Raw genomic sequence first — 21,344 nt, 5'->3', positions numbered from 1 at the left:
ATTGTATTTTGACAAACTTGTAATATTTTTCATAGTTGCACAAAAAACAACAGGATTATAATGTTGCTTTTCCCCTGCTCACCAATGCTTGACTTTGACTTCTTCATGTTTTAGATGTCTCAGGAGTTAGGAATCAGTGAAAAGTCTCCCGATTACCGCAATCCTTTCAAGACTGATAATATGGAGGTAAGTTGTTCATGTTATTTATTATACTAGAGGCCATACTATTCACATGCCAAACTTTAGTTTTAGGAACTCTGACATCAACTTCCAATGGAAAAAAATAAAAAATAGATAGATAGTTAGGCTCTCTCCTATGACACCAGAGTAACTTGACCGATGCCCTCCAAGTGGTCAGACAATCGGAGCTGCCGTAAATAAACTCATGCCGCCTGCATGAGTTTTTGTGTATCTATATAATAATTGCAGAAGGTCTGTCCTATCTCCTCATTGCATGCGCAGTGGAAACCTGGCTGCACGCCCTTACGGCTCCAACTGCGAGGGAGACCGGACAGACCTAGAAGAGAAGGAGTGTCCGTAGGGAAGGGTAAGAATGGTGGGGACAGTGGCGGGGGGGGGATAGTTATATTGGCATATACTGATCGTTGCTTTGAACCCTGACCCCTCCCACCTGGTTTAGTGATTTTACTCCCAGAGTCCTGGCAGAACACACATCTACAATATCACAGAGATGGATCAAGGGTTTGGGGGCTCTTAACGTGCCTCTATGTGTCAGATTGATACTCGCATCACACAGACATGCGCAAAATCACGCTGAGTCACAGACATACACAGAGCCTTACACACTTGCATAGAGTCACACATACATTCACAGGGTGACACAAATACAGGGTCACACAGAGTTACAGACTAAGGCACTCAATATACTGTTTCCCCTCTCTCTCACCTTACAGATTTAGAAGTTGTCACTCAGAGGACAGGGTGTATCATGCATCGTATATTGATTGCGATACATCCCGCCACTCATAGCATGCATAACAGTGGTTCTCAATGCCGCATGTATGAATGAATGCAAATAAAACTGCAAACAGCAGCTCTTCCGATAAGAGCTGTCCTTTGCATTGTGAGGATCTCTGGGTTTATGACCCAGGAGTTCTATTGTGCATGCGCAACTAGTGAAGCCAATCCCGCATCAGTGGGATTCAGGATTGAAAAAAATGTAAATTCCCCGGATTCCAGGAATATCTGGGATTGAATTTATCCATGAAAATAGGCCCCCAGCCCCACAGGAAAAAAACTTTCATGCCCCCCCACATACCGCCACAGGAATATAATAACTTTAATGGCATCCCCTCACCACACATTTAATTGACTCCCTCCACTCCAGTTGAAGCAGCACAGCTTCAGGCAGCATCAATCAGTCCAGTTATCTTGGCTTTGGCAGAGCAGGGCCAGCCCAGGCACTCGCTGGCGCAGGTAGTGGTACCTGGCGGCAACTTGCTGTCTGTGACATAGTGACAGTGTCTGTCACTCACTGTGTCACTCACCATGCGGCCACGGGAATCAGTGTCACGTCACTTTATTGGAATTGTTGAAGGGGCGGGCACTGGGCTGGCAGGCTGCGCAGCGTGACTTCTGATGTCACCTCACCCTGCGCACAGCCATGGGCGAGCAGGATCTGAGCAAGAGCTGCAGGTGCTCAACTGCATGGGTGCATGCGCTCACTATTCCCGAAATCCGGGATTGGAAGCTCCAATCCTGGGATTCAAATCCTGCCAATTTTAGGCTAAAATCCCTGGATCCCTATCCCAGGATTGGCCTCCCTATGCGCAGCCATCAGTTTCTAGGAGTTGCGTCTATGGCACAAGCTCTGGAAAGTTTTGCTTTCCGAAGTTTGGTGCATACTGGTTTATGTACTTTGTAAGGCGCTGCGGAACACTTGTGGCGCCATATAAATGAAGGATAATAATAATACTGGCACTTTGCAGCCCCATATTGGAACTGCAGTTCTGGCGGGCCGCAATGGATCTGTTTAATGCACATGAGGATTGCGGCAAACCTCAGAAAACTGCAGTTTTCTGAGGTTTGACTGCATTTTTATGGTTAATTCATCCAGTCCTGAGTCTGAGGACTGCAACATCTCCAGCGCCTCTTATATCCCATGGGGAAAGATGTGTGCTTATACCACTTCGGCGGTTCATACGTTATGTGCGCTGATACCTCTTCTTCCCCATGTATTATTGGGGTCTGGGCGGTAAATGTCATTATCGGCACGATAAACTGGGCAATGTATGAACGGTCAGTTCGCCTGACTGCTCTGTCAGCTGCAGCTATTGATATCAACATCTGCAGCTGGCATTGCCCTACCACCACAGCAGGGGCAGCACTGTCTCCGCTGCGGCGGCTGCTGGCTCCGGGGGCTGCACGTGGGATCTTGCCCAGTGGAGCCGTCCGAGTGAGACACAGCACATCAGCATTAGGCTGATGTGCTGTGTGCTCAGCCGGGGGTCGTCGAAGGGGGGAGTTTTCACTCCCCCACTCCAGCAGATGAGATGATTATACATCTCACCATTTGTGCTTCCTGCTTCGCCTCGGTAAAGAGTTATAGCCATACGATATGTGCCGCTATAATACATCTCCCTCATGGTGCCTACAGAAGTAACACTGCACAGTGTCGTGTGGCCCTGACCCCTACTCTGACTCCACTCCCTCCCTCTCCGACCTGCTTACAGCTCCACAGATTTAACTTAATGATCTGGGATCCCCTGAAAGAGGGAAACCTGTGTTTCCCCCCTTAATCTGGCTCTGATGAGTCTGCTATAGATCCTACATAGGCCATTAGGTAGAGAGCATGTAATTGCATATGTAATAGATTGCTAATTATTCTCATTAATCAAAATGTAAATATTTTTTACATTATATATATATATATATATATATATATATATATATATATAGATATATATATATAATATATATATAGATATATATATAGCTAACTAGTAATAAAGATATCATCAAGCATGTCAGACTTAATTTGCACAGCAGGCGTCTGCTGCCAAGTAAAAAAAAAAAACTCATATACTCTGCCAGTATCCTCGCATTTACCACTGAGACACATGCACTTCAGTCCATACAGGCACAAACATGAATGACTGTCCAAATGTGTATGCCGCGCACCACTGGTACCCGGCCAGGTTGTAAAGTTTGCCATCACTTTCAATGTCCAGCCACCCTGAATGACTGCCCTGCGTCATACTGATATCAGGTTGCAGCTGGTGCATCTCCAATCTCTGGTCTCACACTTCTCAGTGGGCTGCGCCTAGCAACAAAGAGTCAGTAGGCCACTGATCAGTTGCTCAGTGGCAACACGTTGCTGTATGGTACAAACCTCTGGAGCAGTGACTTTCACAGACTATAGCTACCCCAGCAAGTCCTGAGACAGAGTATGAAAAACAGGGACAGGGGTTGAGACAGAGAGAGGGGAGGGAGAGAGATGGACACAGTAAGAGAGAAAGGCAGGCAGACAGAGCGGGAGGGAGTGTAAGAGAGTGCTTGTGTGGGGTATCTGGATAGATGGAATAGAGCCATAATGCAGGAGAGAAACTGTTTGCTCAAAAGACAGCCTATATCAGAAAAAATTAAAAACTACATCCCAGGCAACGCTGCGTGCAACGTCTAGTTTATACAATAAAACCAAGTTCTGATGAGAGAAATAGACAAATGAGGTGGAAAAGTGAAGTGCAGCTAGATGGTGTGATACAGGGGAAAAAAGGTAAGTGAGGGAAGCTCCTTGGTACTGCGCTTGGTATTGTGGTTTGACCTTGGCTATCCTCCATGACCTGCATACATCTGCTCACTGGTACTCTCAAGATACCAAATTTGTTCCATGTTTCCCTTCTCAAATGTTTGGTTATCAACCGGTTTTCGACACCCGTCATATCTCCCTTGGCTGTCGCAGGAAAATCACCAAGAGGAATACGAGGTGAAACAAATGATGGTTTCCAGGATATCTCGAGGCACTGCTCAGTTTTTGGCAGACTGGAAGGGGTATGGTACTGGGGAACGTTGTTGGGTTAAGGCCTCAGATATTCATGCTCCTCAACTCCTCCAGGATATTTCACCAGAAGTTCACTGGCAAGCCATTTGTGGGGTGTCCGGTGCCCACCTCTAAAGAAGAGGGTAATGACACAGTGCGCCAGACACCCTGGTACGCACTTACTGGGTCCAGCGGCACTGGTCAGTGGCAGGGCAGTGGGCGGGGAGTCCCCAACACCCGCTGCTGTGTTGTTATTCTCCCTCCGGCGTTAAACAGCTCTTCTAGTTGTGCCTAGTCCTGTGCGAGTTTACTTATGATGAGCATGTTTTTGTGAGTATATTTTGCTGCAAATGCATCTTATTCACAATACGTTGTGAATAAGATGCACAAGCAAATTTTGTTGATTTAAATGATTTGCGTATGTTCTGTGTGCGACTGCAGCTGTATCTGTATATGAAATGCTACGTTACAGTGTCAGTGGTTGTTTTCCACACCACTGTCACAGCGAGCCGGACATCAGCACTCACTTACCTGGTCAGCAGCAGGGCAGCGGGCGGGGAGTCCCAACGTCACTGCTGTGTAGTCTTCCTCACTCCAGGGGCATGCTGCGGCTTCCCAGAGGGCACGCGCAAAGAGCTGATGAAATTTAAAGGGCCAGACCTCCCCCAGTGTGATGTCACAGTAGGCGCCCAAATCAAACCCTGTTTATATAAGTCCCTGGGAGCACTCCTGTGCGGGAGTATAGGCTCCCAAACCTTACTCCAGCATTCCTGTTTGTGACTTTATTTGCTCTTTCCTGACCCTGGCTTTGTTCGTGACCAGCATACGTCTGCTCCCTTGTACAGTCTTGTCCGATTGGCTTTGATTCGGCTTGTCGACTACGCTGCACATGTTCATCGTAGTCCACTACATCCAGAGCACACCAGCACCTGTATTGGAAAACCTAGGGCCTGATTCAGACCCGCTCGCATGCGCTATGCGCTCACGAGCGGGTCGATGTTTGGCCACTGTGCATGCGTACGCCGGAGCTGGCTCCGATGTGCGCATGCGCAAGACCCGGCTAGCGACGCGCGCTCCGTCGTTACGGGTCTCGAACCAAAGCGGGGCAGCTATCGATTTTGATTGACAGCTTGCCCCGTTTTGGAGGCGGGCAGGGGGGGTGGCTGGCCAAACGGAGGCGTTCCCGAAGGAACGCCTGCCGTTTGGGAGCGGCCCCACTGACATCACGAGTGATGTCAGTGGGTGAGCTTCCGGCTCTAATAGAGCCGAAAGCTCACTGGGGCTTGCGGGAACGAGACCCTACCACAAGGGTCTCGTCGCAATCCCCGATGGTCGAGACCATCGCGACCATCACCTGGCCGCTCGCAATAGCTGTGAGTGGTCACTCACAGCTAAGCGAGCGGCCAGGAGGCCGCACAAAAAAAAAAAATACCCTGATTCAGAGTGAGCGCTCTTTCAGAGCGTCCGGCTCTGAATCAGGCCCCTAGTCTGAGGGCCGCGTACTGCGTGTTGGACACAGCTAAGTCCATACCTCCTTGCAGGGGTCCCTGCTGAATACCGCTGGCACATTAGACTCCACGCCTCAGTAATAGGTCTTGCCAATCCCAAAATGAGTTCCCATCCACAACCCATCCGTGAATTGTGACAACCACATTCCATTGTGAAGATTTTTACAGACTCTGACGCACAAAGAACATACACATGCCACATATCATTTTAATCAGCAAAGTGTGTCTTATCCACATTGCATTGCAAATAAGACGCATTTATGACAGAAAAGCCGCCCGAGTCACACAGGAGCCAGTGGCTCTCATGCGCACTGTGTAACGCGACACTACTCGTATATTTGTGTCCTAGGCTTCAGTTAGTGTTACCTCCATAGCATGGTAGCATACCAGTTCCTCAGCCTAGCAATTAAACTGTTCTCCTTCCTGGTTCACTTTATCCTGTTGGTAGAAGTGATAGTGGAAGAGCCTCATAGGACCACCTCCACTCCAGCACCAACCAGTCTAGCCTAGTGGTCTTGGGGCCTGGTTCAGCAAGGAATGCAGTTGCTAATATGCATGCAATCGGCCGATTGTCGCGTACTGCGCATGCATCGCAGTGCGTGAACTAGCCATTGCGATCAGGACTGCGATCGCAGCGGCTACGCAGAACCATCGCAGAGTGATTGACAGGAAGTGCCATTTGTGGGTGGTAATGGGGGGGATGGTCAGGTGAACGCCAGTGCGTGTGAATGCAGTTGCAGGGGCGTGCATAAATTATCCATTGCATGCCTAAGCAACCTGAGGCCTGATAGCTTGCTTGTGCAAGTGTGCATGAGGCTGCGATGGTACTTCTAAACATTACGGATATGTGTAAGGTAAAGTGGGCGCCCTTGTGTTGTGCTGCAGCGGCATATCGATCGCAATGGATTAGCATACTATCGCGGTTGAACTGCATGCGTATTCGCTATTACACTCGCAGTTGCGTTCCGTAGAGAATCAAGCCCTTATTTCCAAGTCTAAACAATTCAAAACCATGGTGGAGAGACGGAGTATATTTATAAAGTATTTTATTATAAAGTTCCCCCAAATATACAGATGGGAGCAGTAATTTTAATGTCAGTCCAGATTCTAGACCAGAAGTCAAGGACAATAGAGCAGCCCCAAAGAAGATGCCAAAACCCCAACTGATGCCTCACATTTAGGACAGGTAGAAGTAGGGAGAAAGCCTCTTTAAATAAAGGCAGTGGGGAATGATATACCCAATGGATTTGTTAATATCGCACACATTAGCTGGTATATCTAAGGCAGCCAAGAACTTGCGCTTCATCCTCATCAAAAGGGACCCTGGTCTACCTCCCATTTCAATTTAAAAGGAGGGAAAATATCTGGTAGTATACAAAAAGTAAACCTAAATGGGCTTAAATGAAGAAGCATGTTAAAGGGGAATGATAAAGGGGCAGGTAGCCACTCCCGAACTGGGCACGCACAGTGTGTATAAGCGTGAGATATCTGTAAAAGGCCGTATGTGGAAGACCATAGACCACCTGTAAATATGCAAAGGCGTGGAAGACGCCATTTGAATATAGTTGTCCCACAGAGAAGACACCATATAACATCCAAATATTGTCAGTGCTGAGCGCGCAGCTCAGGTAAGGCGTTATTAACCATAAAGGAGAGTCATACATATCTTCCTGCGCAAAAACGAGTGAGGACAAAGCAGTACAGGAAAATTTAGAAAGTTTAAAGTGCAGCAGACTAAGTGGGGCCTCCGTCCGCACAGCCAGGAAGCCAACCAATGTAGTGTTTCTCTGGGGTGACATCCAGCACACCAAATGGGCAAGTTGAGAGGCAAAATAGTATAATCGGAGGTTGGGAAGAGCCAAACCTCCGGAGGCCCCGGATTTAGACAATATACGGAGAACAACCCTGGGCTTTTCTATCACCACAACAAACAAGGAAATAATACAATCAATAGCGATAAACACTTTTCTAGGTGTATATACTGGAGAGTGCTGGAGAAGATACAGGTATTTAGGCCGGATGAACATCTTAAAAATATTTATGCGGCCAGAGACTAACAAGGGGTGTTAGTCTCTGGCCGCATAAATAGCCCCTGTTGGCACACCAGGTCCCATGTGACTCCGCTTGCTGAGTATCCTTTTTGTGTATTTTTTGGCCGAAAAATGTGTCTCAGTCACAATGCATTGCAACTAGGATGCACCAGGAGACTGCACTGATTAATTTGATATGTGACACTTACTTGTATATCTATGTGCGGCTGAGTCTGAATCTGTATACGAAGTGCTACGATGCTGCTTCTTTTTTCCACGTCCGATTCCGTTGTGCTACAAACTCAGTCGCACACAGATATACAAATGCAGGAATCTTTATGCCTTATAGCTGCAGTACCTCTGTGTCACAAACTCTCAGACTGATTGTGGATGCAGCCCGTATTTAGGGATTTGGCTAGACCTATGCCTGAGGCGCGGACTCTAATGTGCCGGTGGTATTCACCAGGGACTCTCGCAAGAACGTTTGGACTTGGCAGCGTCCGACACACAGCTCGCGGCCCTCAGGTTAGGTTCCCCTATATAGGTGCTGGTGAGTATGGGATGTCGTGCAGTAGAATAACGTAGTCGACAGGCCGGGTCAATACCAAACAGACAAAACGGTACCTGGGAGCAGACGTAGATGGGTCACAGGGAGTAGCCAAGGTCAGAACCAGATACCAGATATCAGGAGCAGTACAAGGGATCAGGCGAAATCGGAGTCACGAACAAGCCAAGGTCAAGATCAGGATAACAGGTGAGTACTTGGAACGCTGGAGTATGGTATGTAGCCTATACTCTGGCATAGGAGTGTTCCCAGCAACTTCCTTTTAAAGGCAGGTCTACCATAGACGCCTTCGGAGACGTCATCACAAGTAGTGCACTGACCCTTTAAATATTCTGCAGAACGGCACGCGTGCCCCCAGGGGAGCCGCGGCCGCCTGCACACAGCCGCAACAGCAGGAGCCGGAAGCAGCCAGCGCTGGGATCTCCTTGCTGACGTCTGCTGAGGGAAGGGACCGGGAGCCGGAGGAGGCTCTGTCGGCAGCGGGCGCCGGGTTCTCCCTGCCCGCTGCCTTCCGGAAAACCAGTGCTGCCGGACCCGGTGGGAGATAACCGGGGTCCGGCACAGTGTGACACTCTGTTTATGTACTGTATAGTATTCACTCCTAAAAATATTACCACGGACATGTTTACTGGGAGCGAAAAGTAAAAAATTTATGAGACGTATACCAGCTAGTGTGGCAATGTCGCCAGTTAGGAGACCAAGGTATGGAGCAGTATTCTCCCAGGTGTAGAGCATCACCAGGCTACGCCCCAATGAAGTATCTGACGATTGCTCTCTGAAGCAGGACAGGCAATTGTGGCAGAGCATGCTCATTATTGTTCTTCTCACTGTATTCAAATGTAAGAATCCATTCCTCTACCCCCTTATCTGTCATGAGGAAATTCCCTTAAAATTATGGCGATCTAGCTGGTCTGATCTAAAACTATTAGAAAATGCTATGGTTCATGGTTAGTGAATTCAATAATTTGTGAATTAGCTACGTAGCTCTTTTAGATCTTATCAATTTAATTAAACATTTGTTTCTCTTGTTCAGTTTTTGCCAAATGCAGATGCTTTTCAGAAAGCTTTAAGAGAAGAGGAGAAGAGAAGACGAAAGGAAGAGAAAAGGAAGGAAATCAGGAAAGGTCCTCGGATAACTCGCTCTCGGTCAGAGTTATAACGCTGAGCAAGGGAAATAATGTGTGCATGTAGCTGGTCTGAGGAACGCCTTACAGGAGTAATACACGTGCCAACACAATTCCTTGGTAACAGCAGAGATTGGGAAACCCAGGTCTGTTACAGCAGTAAATGTATAGTGTAACAGGAACATAAATAAAGAAGGCTTTAAGTAAATAATGATTCATATTCATTTCACGCACACAAGACATAATATGGACAGTACAATTACTTCTAATAGGGGTTTGGACAAGCAACCAGATATCTTATGTAACCCTAAATAGAAAGTATGGTGGTCGCTCACATCAGCTTAATGATATTGCTGAGGTGCTTGTAATGGGCGGGGTTTACACTGTATATGAAAGGATCTAGTGGTTCTCAGATATACATGAGGGTCCACAACAGCTCTAGTTTTGTAAATGTCCTTTGTTTTTAGACTATGCATTAAGATGAATTAGTCTAGTCCTAATAAAAAAGAAAGTAAGCCCACTATCAGTAATTAGAGCTAGTGAATTGTGGTGCATTTAACTCCATATGGATTGACCATATGTCTAAAAGAAGAGTGCAGTAAAAGCAAACCTGGAGCATTAACACATTCAGTTACCATACCTACCAACTTTTGGGATTGGTGTATCGTGCTACCATTGCCGGTCTTGATGGGGGCATGGTCGTGTGTTGTCCACGTTTCTCGACACAGTAGGTATGCCTGTTAAACACCTGAAACCTTAGGAATTGCAATGGACTTATCATTCCTCATTTAACAACTTTGGGTCATTTAAAATAAATAAAGTATCTATATGAGTGTATGGGGAGTTTGTCCTAAGTCTGCAAAATATGCCTAAGGAATTTGGGAGTGAGCTTTATCTGTTTGTGGTGGGGCAAGGAACAAGTCCATTACACTTTATCCAAAAGATGCACTGTAAGACTGAATAGTGCATTGTATATCCATCATCCATTTGGGTGTGCATGAAGGCAGGTTTGACAACCAATGCTTTAGCCTTCTCTTCTGATACATAAATTGTGAACGCTTTACTAGGAACCACTAAAGAAATCACCCCATTAGCGATCAAACCATCAGATCTAATGAAAAGAATATAATATTTGACTTGTTTGGTTGCATAGTCTATCACAGTGGTTCCCAAACTTTTTTGAATCACAGCGCCCTGGAGTGTCAGCTTTTTTTCACAGCACCCCTGGGCCAAAAGTTTCTTATTGAGAAATTCAGCAATAATTAAATTTAGTAAATTGTGCTCATATGTCACCCTTAGGGTCAGTTGACAGGGCTGTGCATCTATTTGTCCACATATTTTTCATTGGCAGCAGCCAGCACTTGTTTTCCCTATTACACTGACTAAAAATCATTTTCAAGTGCCCCGAGGCACCCAGTTTGGGAACCACTGGTCTACCATGTTCATTCTTGTTTTGCTTACTTAATACGCTCCTCTCCCCTAATATTGCTGCTTTAAATCCCACAGCAAAATCGCCATTTAGAAAATGTGCTCCAAGTATCAACTTATTTTGCATTAATTAACTCTTATATTATAATTCTAGGAGAGATATATAATATAGTTTTTTTTTAATTTTTGATTTCCATGATACAGCCAAGAATTTCATTTTTAAATGACTATATTTTCCTATGAAACCTGCTCCTACTTGAAACATTTATTTGAAATGCTGTTATGCTCAGCTGTAACAAATTTGGTTTTTGCTCATTTCTGTAGTGTAGTCGCAAAAAAAAATAAAAAAATAGCTTCTTTATTTGCAATGGTCATCATGCCATGATAACTGTCCGCTGTAAGATCAATCCTTCTTGTGTTGGCACACATTGCTCTGTGACAGATTGAGGCAGGGTTCCTGAGATGTGATTTACTGTGAGTGTCAATGTCTTTTGGTGAAGGATAGAAATAAATGGGGGTATTTTCCAATACTAGAAACTTGTATTGTTGGTGGACACTTAAACACATGACACCTTGTGCTGGTTTCTTGTGACTTTGCATACAAATTTCCCTCTGTCAAATTTACTTTTTATTTGTGTCCATTTATATATTCTTAACAATTTAAGGACTGTGTATATTTTATTGTCTTTCATCTGTGAGTGCAATGAACCATTATGTGCATTTAAATATGATATTAAATGAAAGTGCTCAGTTTACTCTCGGGTGGTACTGAATTTGCTGCTGGCCATTGAGGCAGACAATGTATTATTACTGTCTAAGTTATTTTTAGTATGCTGACTGAGCTTCGCAAGTATTTGGAATTGCATTTAAATACTTGTCCAACGTAAGGATAAGAAATGTAAATTCACATATCTTAAAACAATTAATTACTTGTCAGTAGAGGGCTTACTTGACCCATTATAGATGTTATTTGGTAAACTCAGGACCTCATTCAGACCCGGGCGCAAGTGCTGAGCGCTCGCAACCGGGTCGATGTTTTGGTCCTGCGCACGTGCAGCGGCCGCACTGCGCGTGCGCAAGCCCCGGAGCGAGAGAGAGAAACTCTCTCGCTCCGGAGCTCACTACAAAAGGGCCGGCTGTCGATGTTGATCGACAGCTCGGCCCGTTTTGTAGGCGGGGCAGTGGTTTCACAAACAGAGGCGTTCCTTAAGGAATGCCTACCGTTTTGCGGGCGGCCGTACTGACATCAGCCGTGATCTCAGTGGGGAGTTTCCTGCTCGATCTTTCTGAACGATGCACACACACCTGGCCCCCCCACATGATGAAAAAGAAAATGTGATTCATAAGACCACATGCCCATTGTAGGCACTTTTGATAGTGAATAGGGGGGGTCAGCATGGGTACTCTGACCCGTCTGCAGCTATGCAGATTCATACGCAGCAAGCTGCCATGGACTGTGTGTTCTAACTCCTTTCTATCATAGCCAGCATTGACTTTTCTGCAATTTGTGCTACAGTAGCTCTTCTGTGGGATCAGATCAGAAGAGCTCCCCACATGCATCAATAAGTCTTGGGGCCCCGTGACCCTTTCACCTGTTGTCCTTCCTTAGACCACTTTTTGTAGGTACTAACCACTGCATATAGGGAATACCCCGCAAGACCTACCATTTTGAAATGCTCTGACCCAGTCGTCTAGCCATCACAATTTGTCCCTTCTCACAGTTGTTCAGATCCTTACGCTTGCCCATTATTCCTGCTTCCAACACGTCAACTTGAAGAATGATCACTTGCTGCTAATACAGTATATCCCTCCCATTCACTGGTACCATTGTAACGAGATAAATGTCCCCTGTAGAAAGGCAGCACTCAAGTGCTATTGCAAAACTCCAAATCGGTATCCAATGTTTTATTCTGACCATCTTCTGGTATATCAGTGTATGTATCTGAATAAAACTAAAATGATGGATTTATAAACAGTTGAAAATAAGTCCAAATAGATAATCAAAGTGCCGATTTCCTATAATTTATTACAAGATTTATGAGGAGAACAATGGGGCAAGTAGCCCGACCGCCGGGATTCCGGCGCCAGCATCCCATCCGCCAGAATTTTTAACTTAAGTAGTGGGGTTGGGAGGAGGGTTAGGTTTAGGCACCTGGGGGGGGGATTAGGGTCAGGCGACGGGGAGGGTTAGGATACTGACTGACAAGTGTCGGTATTCTAACCCTGTCGGGATGACGGTGTTGGGGTTCCATACCCATTCCAGGCAAGTTATTCTGGATCTGTGAGTGCTGAGCCATTTATACATTAATATTTTGAATAAATGTAAATTTAGGCAAACTTTGTATTAATGTCTATGTAAGTGGTTAGTATATGGCTTCATGCAGTTAAAGCTTTTTTTAAAAAAAACTTTGAGATTATAATAATACATCATAAGTATTTATGTGCGTGGTTTTAATAATGTGAAAATGGTTCATGCTGTGTCTTAAAAAGTATAGGGACCCGAAGGCAGATGTAATGGATTATGAAAACACATAAAACTACACATGTAGCAGAGTAAGTACAATAAAACTATTCATAATTTCTAAATTTACCAACTATTTACATTTGTTTAACTAATTTACATTATGTTAAGCACCTCTGCCATGTCATGTTTTGTGGATTTCTGTAGTCATGCACAGGTGAGTTGATCTGTTTTGCTGGGTCAGTAATTATCCCACCTGCTCCACAGACAGAAATCCTCAAAATATGACCACTTGAGGCTTGATCTTGAGAACTACTACTGTAATGTATATCCGTCAACTGCCCCCTCCCCCGCTCATACGCACACAGGCCAAAGTCTCATGGGGCTGCTTCAAGCAGCTCTTTTGCACAAGGCTCTGATGGTTCTGTAATGTATAACCAGCAAATCACCTTAGTATGCCAACTTAAAACGGCAGCCAAGGGAAAGGGTGTGAGCTGGAAGACCAACTTCTAACCACAGACTAAATTGATACATGAGGCAGCACCATGGTCTCAGACTGGGGAGCGTTGGCACTGCCACTTTGATCTGTGGCATTAAGGTTCTGTATATAGGAATATATACTATATATTGTATCTATAATAAATACTTGATGACCGCAAAAATCAAATTTTGGAATATAAAAGGAAATCAGGACAAATCTGTATAAATGGTGTGTTGACATTACTGGTTGTGTTTTTGATATTCCTTCTAAATAAAACATTGTTTATGCCCAGGTTATGGTTCCTCTGCTTTGTTTTTTGGATTCCTTACCACAGTGATATTTGTTGTCTATTTCTGGACAACTATTATTGGAAATCTGTTAATGAAGTGGCTTTTGTTTTGTCTCAGATGTTGCTGGTATTTTTAGGAACTTTTATTAGTATAATATTTTCACCTCAATGATATTAAAAGTATAATGGGGAAAATTCTGGCTTCTAAACCTAGAGTACACAATAATCCAGTCTGAATCCGGATTTGCAACCTTGCTGTAACTCCGCTATCTTTAATTCACTAAATTCCTGACACTTTCACATACACATATGTGACTGGTGTAAGTATCTCTTAAATATATATTTATTTGTGTGTGAGTTCTAGTGATCCTTTTAAATCAAATTGATTTGTGTTTGTTCTGTATAAGGTCCATTTCCATTTATTGCATTTTTCAATGATCCTATATTTAGGGAACAATTCAGTTAGCCGCAAGCTGTCGTTACGGTAGCTGATTTATTCTCTCCTATATTTTGCAAGCAGAAATCAGACTTTGAAGACCTGTCTAGTGGCTAGTTGAATTGACCCCTTAGTGTGTACGGATCACAATGATACAAGCGTCCATATTGTAATACATCAAATTTACCAAAATACTGTAGGAAAAGAACCAGGGTGGAATGTACCTTGTACAATGTCTATGCATGTGAACAGGTTTTATTGCTTTTTGACCTTTTAGTGATGCATTGAATTGAAACATTTAATGATGAAAAATAGATGTAAATATAATTACATAGATGTAAAAACAAATATTTTGTGTGCTTTATTCTGATTTGAAGTGGTGAGTCAAAGAATGTGTTTTTTGATTAAAATCTTTTTTTTATATAAGATCTATGAATTAATACATGCAGGCACTGTTTTTATAGAGCATTTAGTTTTATCTGTGTAATTATAAAAAAAAAGTATTTTGTTAGTGGTTCACAGATGTAGACATTTATCTTTTTATTTTTGTGTATGTATAATATAGCAATAGAGCTATATTTTTTGTCATTAAGGGGCCTAAGTATTAATCACTGCCATGATTATTAACGTTCCATCTCGCCGGGATTATTTTAATTTTTAATGAAAATATCCAGGCTATGTACTACTGGGAACTCGCAGGGACAGCGGTTACAGTAACTGCTGTCCCCGCGAGTTATATCCCCGGCATTTTGGAGAAGTCTTTCACAGAAGTGAAAGACTTCCCCCCGGGGGAAGCTGACACTACGCATGCGCACAGCGTCAGCTTCCGGGACTAGCCGGGGGCTGCGAGAGAGAGAGAGATCGAAAGATCTCTCTCCTTCTCCTTGAGCCCCCATAGACAAACAGTAGTTTACACCATATGAAGATGGTATAAACTACTAGGGCAAATCCATGAAAAGCTTTGCTTTTTGGAGTTTTGTACATAAGGGGGCAGATCGTAGTCCCCATTGATAATATTGGGGACCTCGATCTGAAGTGCTAATTAGCACTTTGCAGGAGATTTCACAGAAATCCCTGGCAAAGTGCTACTAGTACATAGGATCGATACTGCAGTTTCTGCATAATTTTATGTAAAAAATGGCTTGATACATAGGCCCCTAGGTGTTTTAATTTGATACATTTTGACCTTTTAGCACTGGATTTTCGTTTTCCCTCTTTACTCTTTTGGGAGTAATAAGGTCATTTAGTATATAGGCGCCTTTCTGAGGACTCCCTCTTTTGTCCTGTGTTTAATATGCAATGGTGGTGCAAATGTGTGAAAAATCATCTGCACAGCCAGGAGAGGGCATTTATGTGCTATGCTCTCTATTGCATTATTTTCACCAATACATCCCAGCACTATGAGGCACAGCCAGGAGAGAGCATTTATGTGCTATGCTCTCTATTGCATCAACTTCACTAATAGCTCCCAGTAGTGTGAGGCACAGCCAAGAGAGAGCATTTATGTGCTATGCTCTCTATTGCATTATCTGCACCAATCCCTCCCAGCAATGTGTGGCACAGCCAGGAGAAAGGACTGTATATGATGAGAGCCTGATTCCGTCTCTGGGTTGAGCTGTCAGCAGGAGAGAACTTTCTGTTGTTTGCTCTAACCTAGTTGAATCAGGGAATGGAGGAACCTCAGTCCTCCCCTTTAAACCACCACCTTATGAAGGAGAATATGCAAATCATAGCATAGCTTCATAGATAATAAAAATCTGCAGTCTTCTAAATATTATATAATCATGTTGGTATGAAATCTGAATCCTCCCACCAGTGTCAGTGATGAAACTTCCAGACAGTTCCTGCAAAAACACATTATCAGTCTCCAAACACTTTATATCCCATACTTACTCATCACCTACCACTTCATGATTAAAACAGACACTCCTGAAAATCAACCAATAACAACAACACAGTGTTATCAACTACCAAAAATGTATAACCGTATAGAAGAAAGCAAAAAGGCAAATAGAGATGAACAGGCCACATACGAAGAAGACAAAATACTCTTGTAGAGGAGTAAATGTGAGGAAATCCCAAAATGTACAATAGTATAAAGATGAAAAGAAAAAAGGTAATGCTAATGATAATCTCTATAATAAAATTAAGTGCCAATAATAGAAATAGATAGATACATGATGGGGAATAGGGAGATAGAGAGGAGGACAACGTGGGGAGAGTGCTGAAGAGAAACAGGAGGAGAGAGAGAGGGAAAATTCCCAGGCTGAACCGAGAACAATATGTAATAAAGCCTATTTGTGCCAGAAGGTTAAATTATTATAGATCCACACACAATATAAACAATTATTTATTTTTCATACCAATAGTCCAAAATTTTATTTACTACTTCAGGGTCCATAGGGTATCCACAGGATACCTTGGGGTATAGGTGTGACGTCAGTCATCGGGCACCATAGAGTTAAGCTTTCAGCCTCCCAGGATGCACTAGGGTCCCCCTCCTATACCCCGCCCCCGAGCCAAGGCATCTCAGCTTAGTTCGGTGCCTGGCCGGAGTCGGAGGCACCTGTTAGAGGGGGGCCATGAAGAGCCCCTGAAGTTTTCGTTTTGCAGCTGTGGCTGCACATCTGGAAGTACAGCATGGACAGTCAGTTTTGACGTCCATGCTGTCTTCCCTACACCCCCGCCGGTACCAGAACGCCGGTACCGATCCGGGGATGCTGGTAAGCATCTGGGGTCACAGCTAGCGGTGACCCCAGATGTTTAGGACCATGGCCGGAATCAAGAGGGACAATAGGTAAGCAGCGGGGTAGCGCGGTGGGTCCCCGCTGATACGTGGTCCAGAAGTCCCCAGGCAGGGGGCTCCCTGGGGACTGGCTGCAGCGTGGAGCCAGGTACTAACCTGCGCTTCCACTACCCCCCTGGGACAGCAGGACCGTGGCAGAGCGGTAGCGCTGCGGCGTCCCAGGGGTTAAATGCATGCCAGGGGAGCGCGCCTTCCCTGTCTCACAGCCGGCGCCTCCCCCGCTGCACACAGCCCTCTCTGCAACACGCCGACTTTCCCTGTGGAAGCGCTCCTCCCCCAGGCCAGCCTCCTCTCTGCTCCTCGGCGGCCATCTTCAGAACGCATGGTGAACGCTGCTGGAAGTCTGGACGGAGGCATCGTGGTCTGGGTCCCCCCGCATACCTCTCCTCCGCTGTGGTCAGGTCTGTGTATGCAGCGCTGTGTCCTACCAGACTCTGTGTAGTTGATTTATCAGCGCTGTTAGTGCAGGAATTGAGTTTCTTTGCATTGTATGTGACTGTGCTAGCGTTGCTGCCTGTACTTTCCTTTCTGACTGTCAGCCTTTTTACTGTCCCTGTTCTTTCTGCTAAAGCCCTTGCGGTGCGGTGCTGCAGGGTGGTCTCTCACCATTTTTAAAAAAATTGGTGAGAGGGGTCACATACTTTCTACCATCATGTCTGAAAGTGACTTTCCTCTCCGGCTGCAGTGTACTACGTGTAAAGTACCTTTAGCGGAGGGGGAGGGTAGCGCGGAGGGCCTATGCCGGCAGTGTTTGTTGTTGGCGCGGCCTATTACGGTTACAGCACCGGTACAGGAGCCGCCCTGGGCTTGTTTCGCTCAGGCGCTTACAACCTTAGTGGGCCAGTTAGCTTCGCAGCCCGCGTTTACGCAGATGGGTTTGACCCAGCAATCAGTGGTGTCGTCACCCATGCAGGGTTTCCCAAGACAATTGGTGGTACCCCGCAGCCTCCCTATTTCCCCTCTCCCGGTTTCTCAGGAGCCGGCGTGGGTTAACTCCCTGACGAGTTCTGTACAGCACTTGTCGGATGTGTTGCAAGGGGAGTCTGTGATGCGGCCACATAAACGGCCGGTGGCGTCTCTGTCGGCTCCTTATGAGGATGACGAAGGGACGTCTGATGACGGGGATATTCTGGATCTTTCCGATCAGGAACCTCTCCGTACTAAGGAAGCGGACGCTAGGTCCAAGGTGTATATTCCTGGGCTTATTCGGGCAGTCCGCACAGCCTTGGTGATTGAGGACGAAGTTCCCCCAGCGGCTAAATCCAAGTATGCCTTTTTTAAGGATGTGAAGGGTGACGCCACAGTCTTTCCTCTTTCGGGTCAGTTGGTGGACCATTTAGAGGAGGCGTGGAAACAGCCTGGCAAGCGATACCAGCCGCAGAGGCGTCTGGCGGTGGCTTATACGTTCGCGGATATTTATTTTGCTAAATGGGAATCCCCTCCACAGGTGGATTCTCATGTGACACGTCTTGTCCGTAGTGCCACATTACCAATGCCATCCATGTCCTCCCTTAAGGATGCTACAGACCGCAAGGTGGAGATCTGCCTGAAGTCCGCTTATTCACTTGCGGGGGGGGGGGGCAGCGCGGCCGGCTATGGCCATTTGCTGGGTTGCCAGAGCTATGGAGCGCTGGGCGGATACGTTGGAGGCGTCCTTCGATTCCGGCTGAGCAGGCGGAGTTGATTGGTAATCTCCATGATTCGGCCACTTATATCAACGAGGCGGCCTTAGACATTACTACCCTGGCGTCTCGAATTTCTTCGGCAGCGGTGGCTGCTCGTCGCACCTTGTGGTTGCGATCCTGGAAGGCGGACGCTGATTCCAAAAAGGGTTTGGAGGCGTTGCCCTTTAACGGAGATGTTCTCTTCGGTCCAGATCTGGACAAGATTGTAGCCACACTGGCGGCAGCTAAATCGGCATGTCTCCCGTCGGCTGCTGTCCCTTCTGGTTCAGGGTCATCGTCCTTTCGGTCTTATAGGGCCCAGGTCAGGCCCAAACCACAGTCTTTTCCCCGACAGGCTGGCCCCAAGAAATCGGCCAAGCCCCGGAAGCAGGCCTGGAGTACCAGACGTCCGGCCCCTAAGCCAGATGACAAGCCTGCGGCCTGACGGTCCAGACCTCCCTTTGGGGGATCCCAAAGTGGGAGGCCGCCTGCTGCAGTTCGCCCGGTGTTGGTCGGTCACCACGACAGACACTTGGGTTCTCGAGGTGGTCTCCCATGGGTATGCCCTCTCCTTCCGGCACAGACCCCCGGCTCGATTTTTCTCCACGGGTCTACCATCAGACCGGAACAAGGCCACGGAGCTGCGGAAGGTCTTGCACACTATGCTCCAGGCTGGAGTTATAGTGCATGTTCCATTCTCCCAGAGGGGCCAGGGTTTCTATTCCAATCTCTTTTTGGTGCAGAAACCCAATGGGTCGTATCGTCCGATTCTCAACCTCAAAGCTCTCAACAAGTCTTTGCGGGTGCCGAAGTTTCGGATGGAGACCCTACGGTCCATCATTCTGGCGCTGGAACCTGGGGACTACCTGGTGTCATTGGACATACAGGACGCTTACCTGCATGTCCCTATTCTTTTGCGCCATCAACAGTTCCTCAGGTTTGCAATCCGCAGCGACCACTTTCAGTTTCGGGCGTTGCCTTTTGGCCTGGCGACAGCACCGCGTGTGTTCACCAAGGTGATGGCGGTCATGGCGGCTTCTCTGCGGCTGCAGGGAATCCGCATGTTGCCGTACTTGGACGACCTTCTCTTAGTGGCAGTATCGCCGGAGCTCCTTCTGCGTCACCTGGACCTGACCATTGCCCTACTGCACAGGCACGGCTGGTTGATAAACTGGCAGAAGTCCACTCTAATCCCGTCTCGGCGGATTCTGCACCTCAGAGCCTTATTGGACTCGGGACAGCAAAGGATCTTTGTGATGGGGGAAAAGATCTCTGCCTTACAGTTGAGGGTGCGCAGTTGTCTGCACAGCCGCCGGGTGTCTCTACACTCGGCCATGAGGTTACTGGGCTCCATGGTGTCGGTGTTCGACATGGTGGAATATGCCCAGTTTCACTCCAGACCTCTGCAGCACCTAATCCTGTCCAAATGGAATGGACTGCCTCAGTCTCTAAAATCCCAGATGATAGTGCTCACCCCGGAGGTTCGCCTGTCCCTTGCCTGGTGGTTGCAGACGACCCATCTCAACAGGGGTCGTCCGTTCTGGGTACCGAATTGGGTCCTGTTGACAACGGACGCCAGTCTTCGGGGCTGGGGAGCAGTTTCGGGTCCACACTTGTTCCAAGGCAGGTGGACTCCAACAGAAGCAGAGCTTTCCAATAAACATCTTGGAACTCCGAGCGGTTTTCAATGCTCTCCAGCAGGCACATTGGATTCTCCAGGGTCGCCCAGTGCAGGTCCAGTCGGACAACGCTACCACAATGGCCTACATAAACCGGCAAGCAGGAACCCGAAGTCGGGCGGCTCTCGTAGAGGTGTCTCGGATCCTGGTATGGGTGGAGCGCAATCTTCCGGCTATATCAGCTGTCTTCATCCCGGGAGTGCTAAATTGGGAGGCGGACTTTCTAAGTCGCCAGGACGTTCATCCGGGGGAATGGTCCCTGCACCCGGACGTTTTTCAACTGCTGGTGGACAAGTGGGGTCTTCCAGAGATCGACCTCATGGCGTCCCGGCACAACAACAAGTTGCCGGTGTAAGGGTCTCGCACAAGAGACGAAGGGGCGTCTCTGGTGGATGCTCTGTCCGTCCGGTGGACGTTCTGGTTCGTTTACCTGTTTCCTCTGGTTTCCCTTTTTCCATGGGCAATCCGGAAATTCAAACAGGAAGGAGGGACGTTCCTGTTGATAGCTCCCGCGTGGCCCAGACGGCACTGGTTCTCAGACCTTCAGGGTCTGTCCGTGGACAGTCCTCTGCGGTTGCCGCTACGACCGGACCTTCTGTTGCAGGGTCCTTGTCTTCACCCGGACCTGACTCGGCTGTCTTTGACGGCGTGGCTGTTGAGACAGCCATGTTAAGGTCCAGGGGGTTTTCCAGCTCTGTAGTGCGTACCATGTTAAGAGCTCGGAAACCGTCTTCCGCGAGGATATACCATCGCGTGTGGCATACGTTCTTCCAGTGGTGTCGACCGAGAGGTTATGCACCGCGGGAGTTTCGTTTGTCTCGGATACTCGCCTTCCTACAAGCGGGAATAGACCATGGGCTTCGCCTTGCTTCT

General features: G+C 46.8%; 1 protein-coding gene across 2 annotated transcripts in view; it reads left to right on the top strand.

The window, feature by feature from the left end:
* Nucleotides 1-14,026, top strand: part of CCDC134 (coiled-coil domain containing 134) — a 50,111-nt gene extending 36,085 nt beyond the window's left edge. The window contains exons 6-7 of one of the 2 annotated variants that reach the window (XM_088468064.1): nt 115-186; nt 9,137-14,026. In XM_088468064.1, the coding sequence (XP_088324190.1) occupies nt 115-186; nt 9,137-9,262 (198 nt within the window). In that variant the 3' untranslated portion in view covers nt 9,263-14,026. The remainder of the gene's footprint in view (nt 1-114; nt 187-9,136) is intronic. The other variant, XM_088468063.1, reaches the window with a different exon arrangement.
* Nucleotides 14,027-21,344: the final 7,318 nt, after the last annotated feature.

The sequence above is a fragment of the Taudactylus pleione genome, unplaced genomic scaffold (genome assembly GCF_031769625.1).
Source record: "Taudactylus pleione unplaced genomic scaffold, aTauple2 ptg000080l, whole genome shotgun sequence".
NCBI lineage: Eukaryota > Metazoa > Chordata > Amphibia > Anura > Myobatrachidae > Taudactylus > Taudactylus pleione.
Note: the sequence above shows the minus strand (reverse complement) of the source record. Positions and strands in the feature narration are given on the sequence as shown.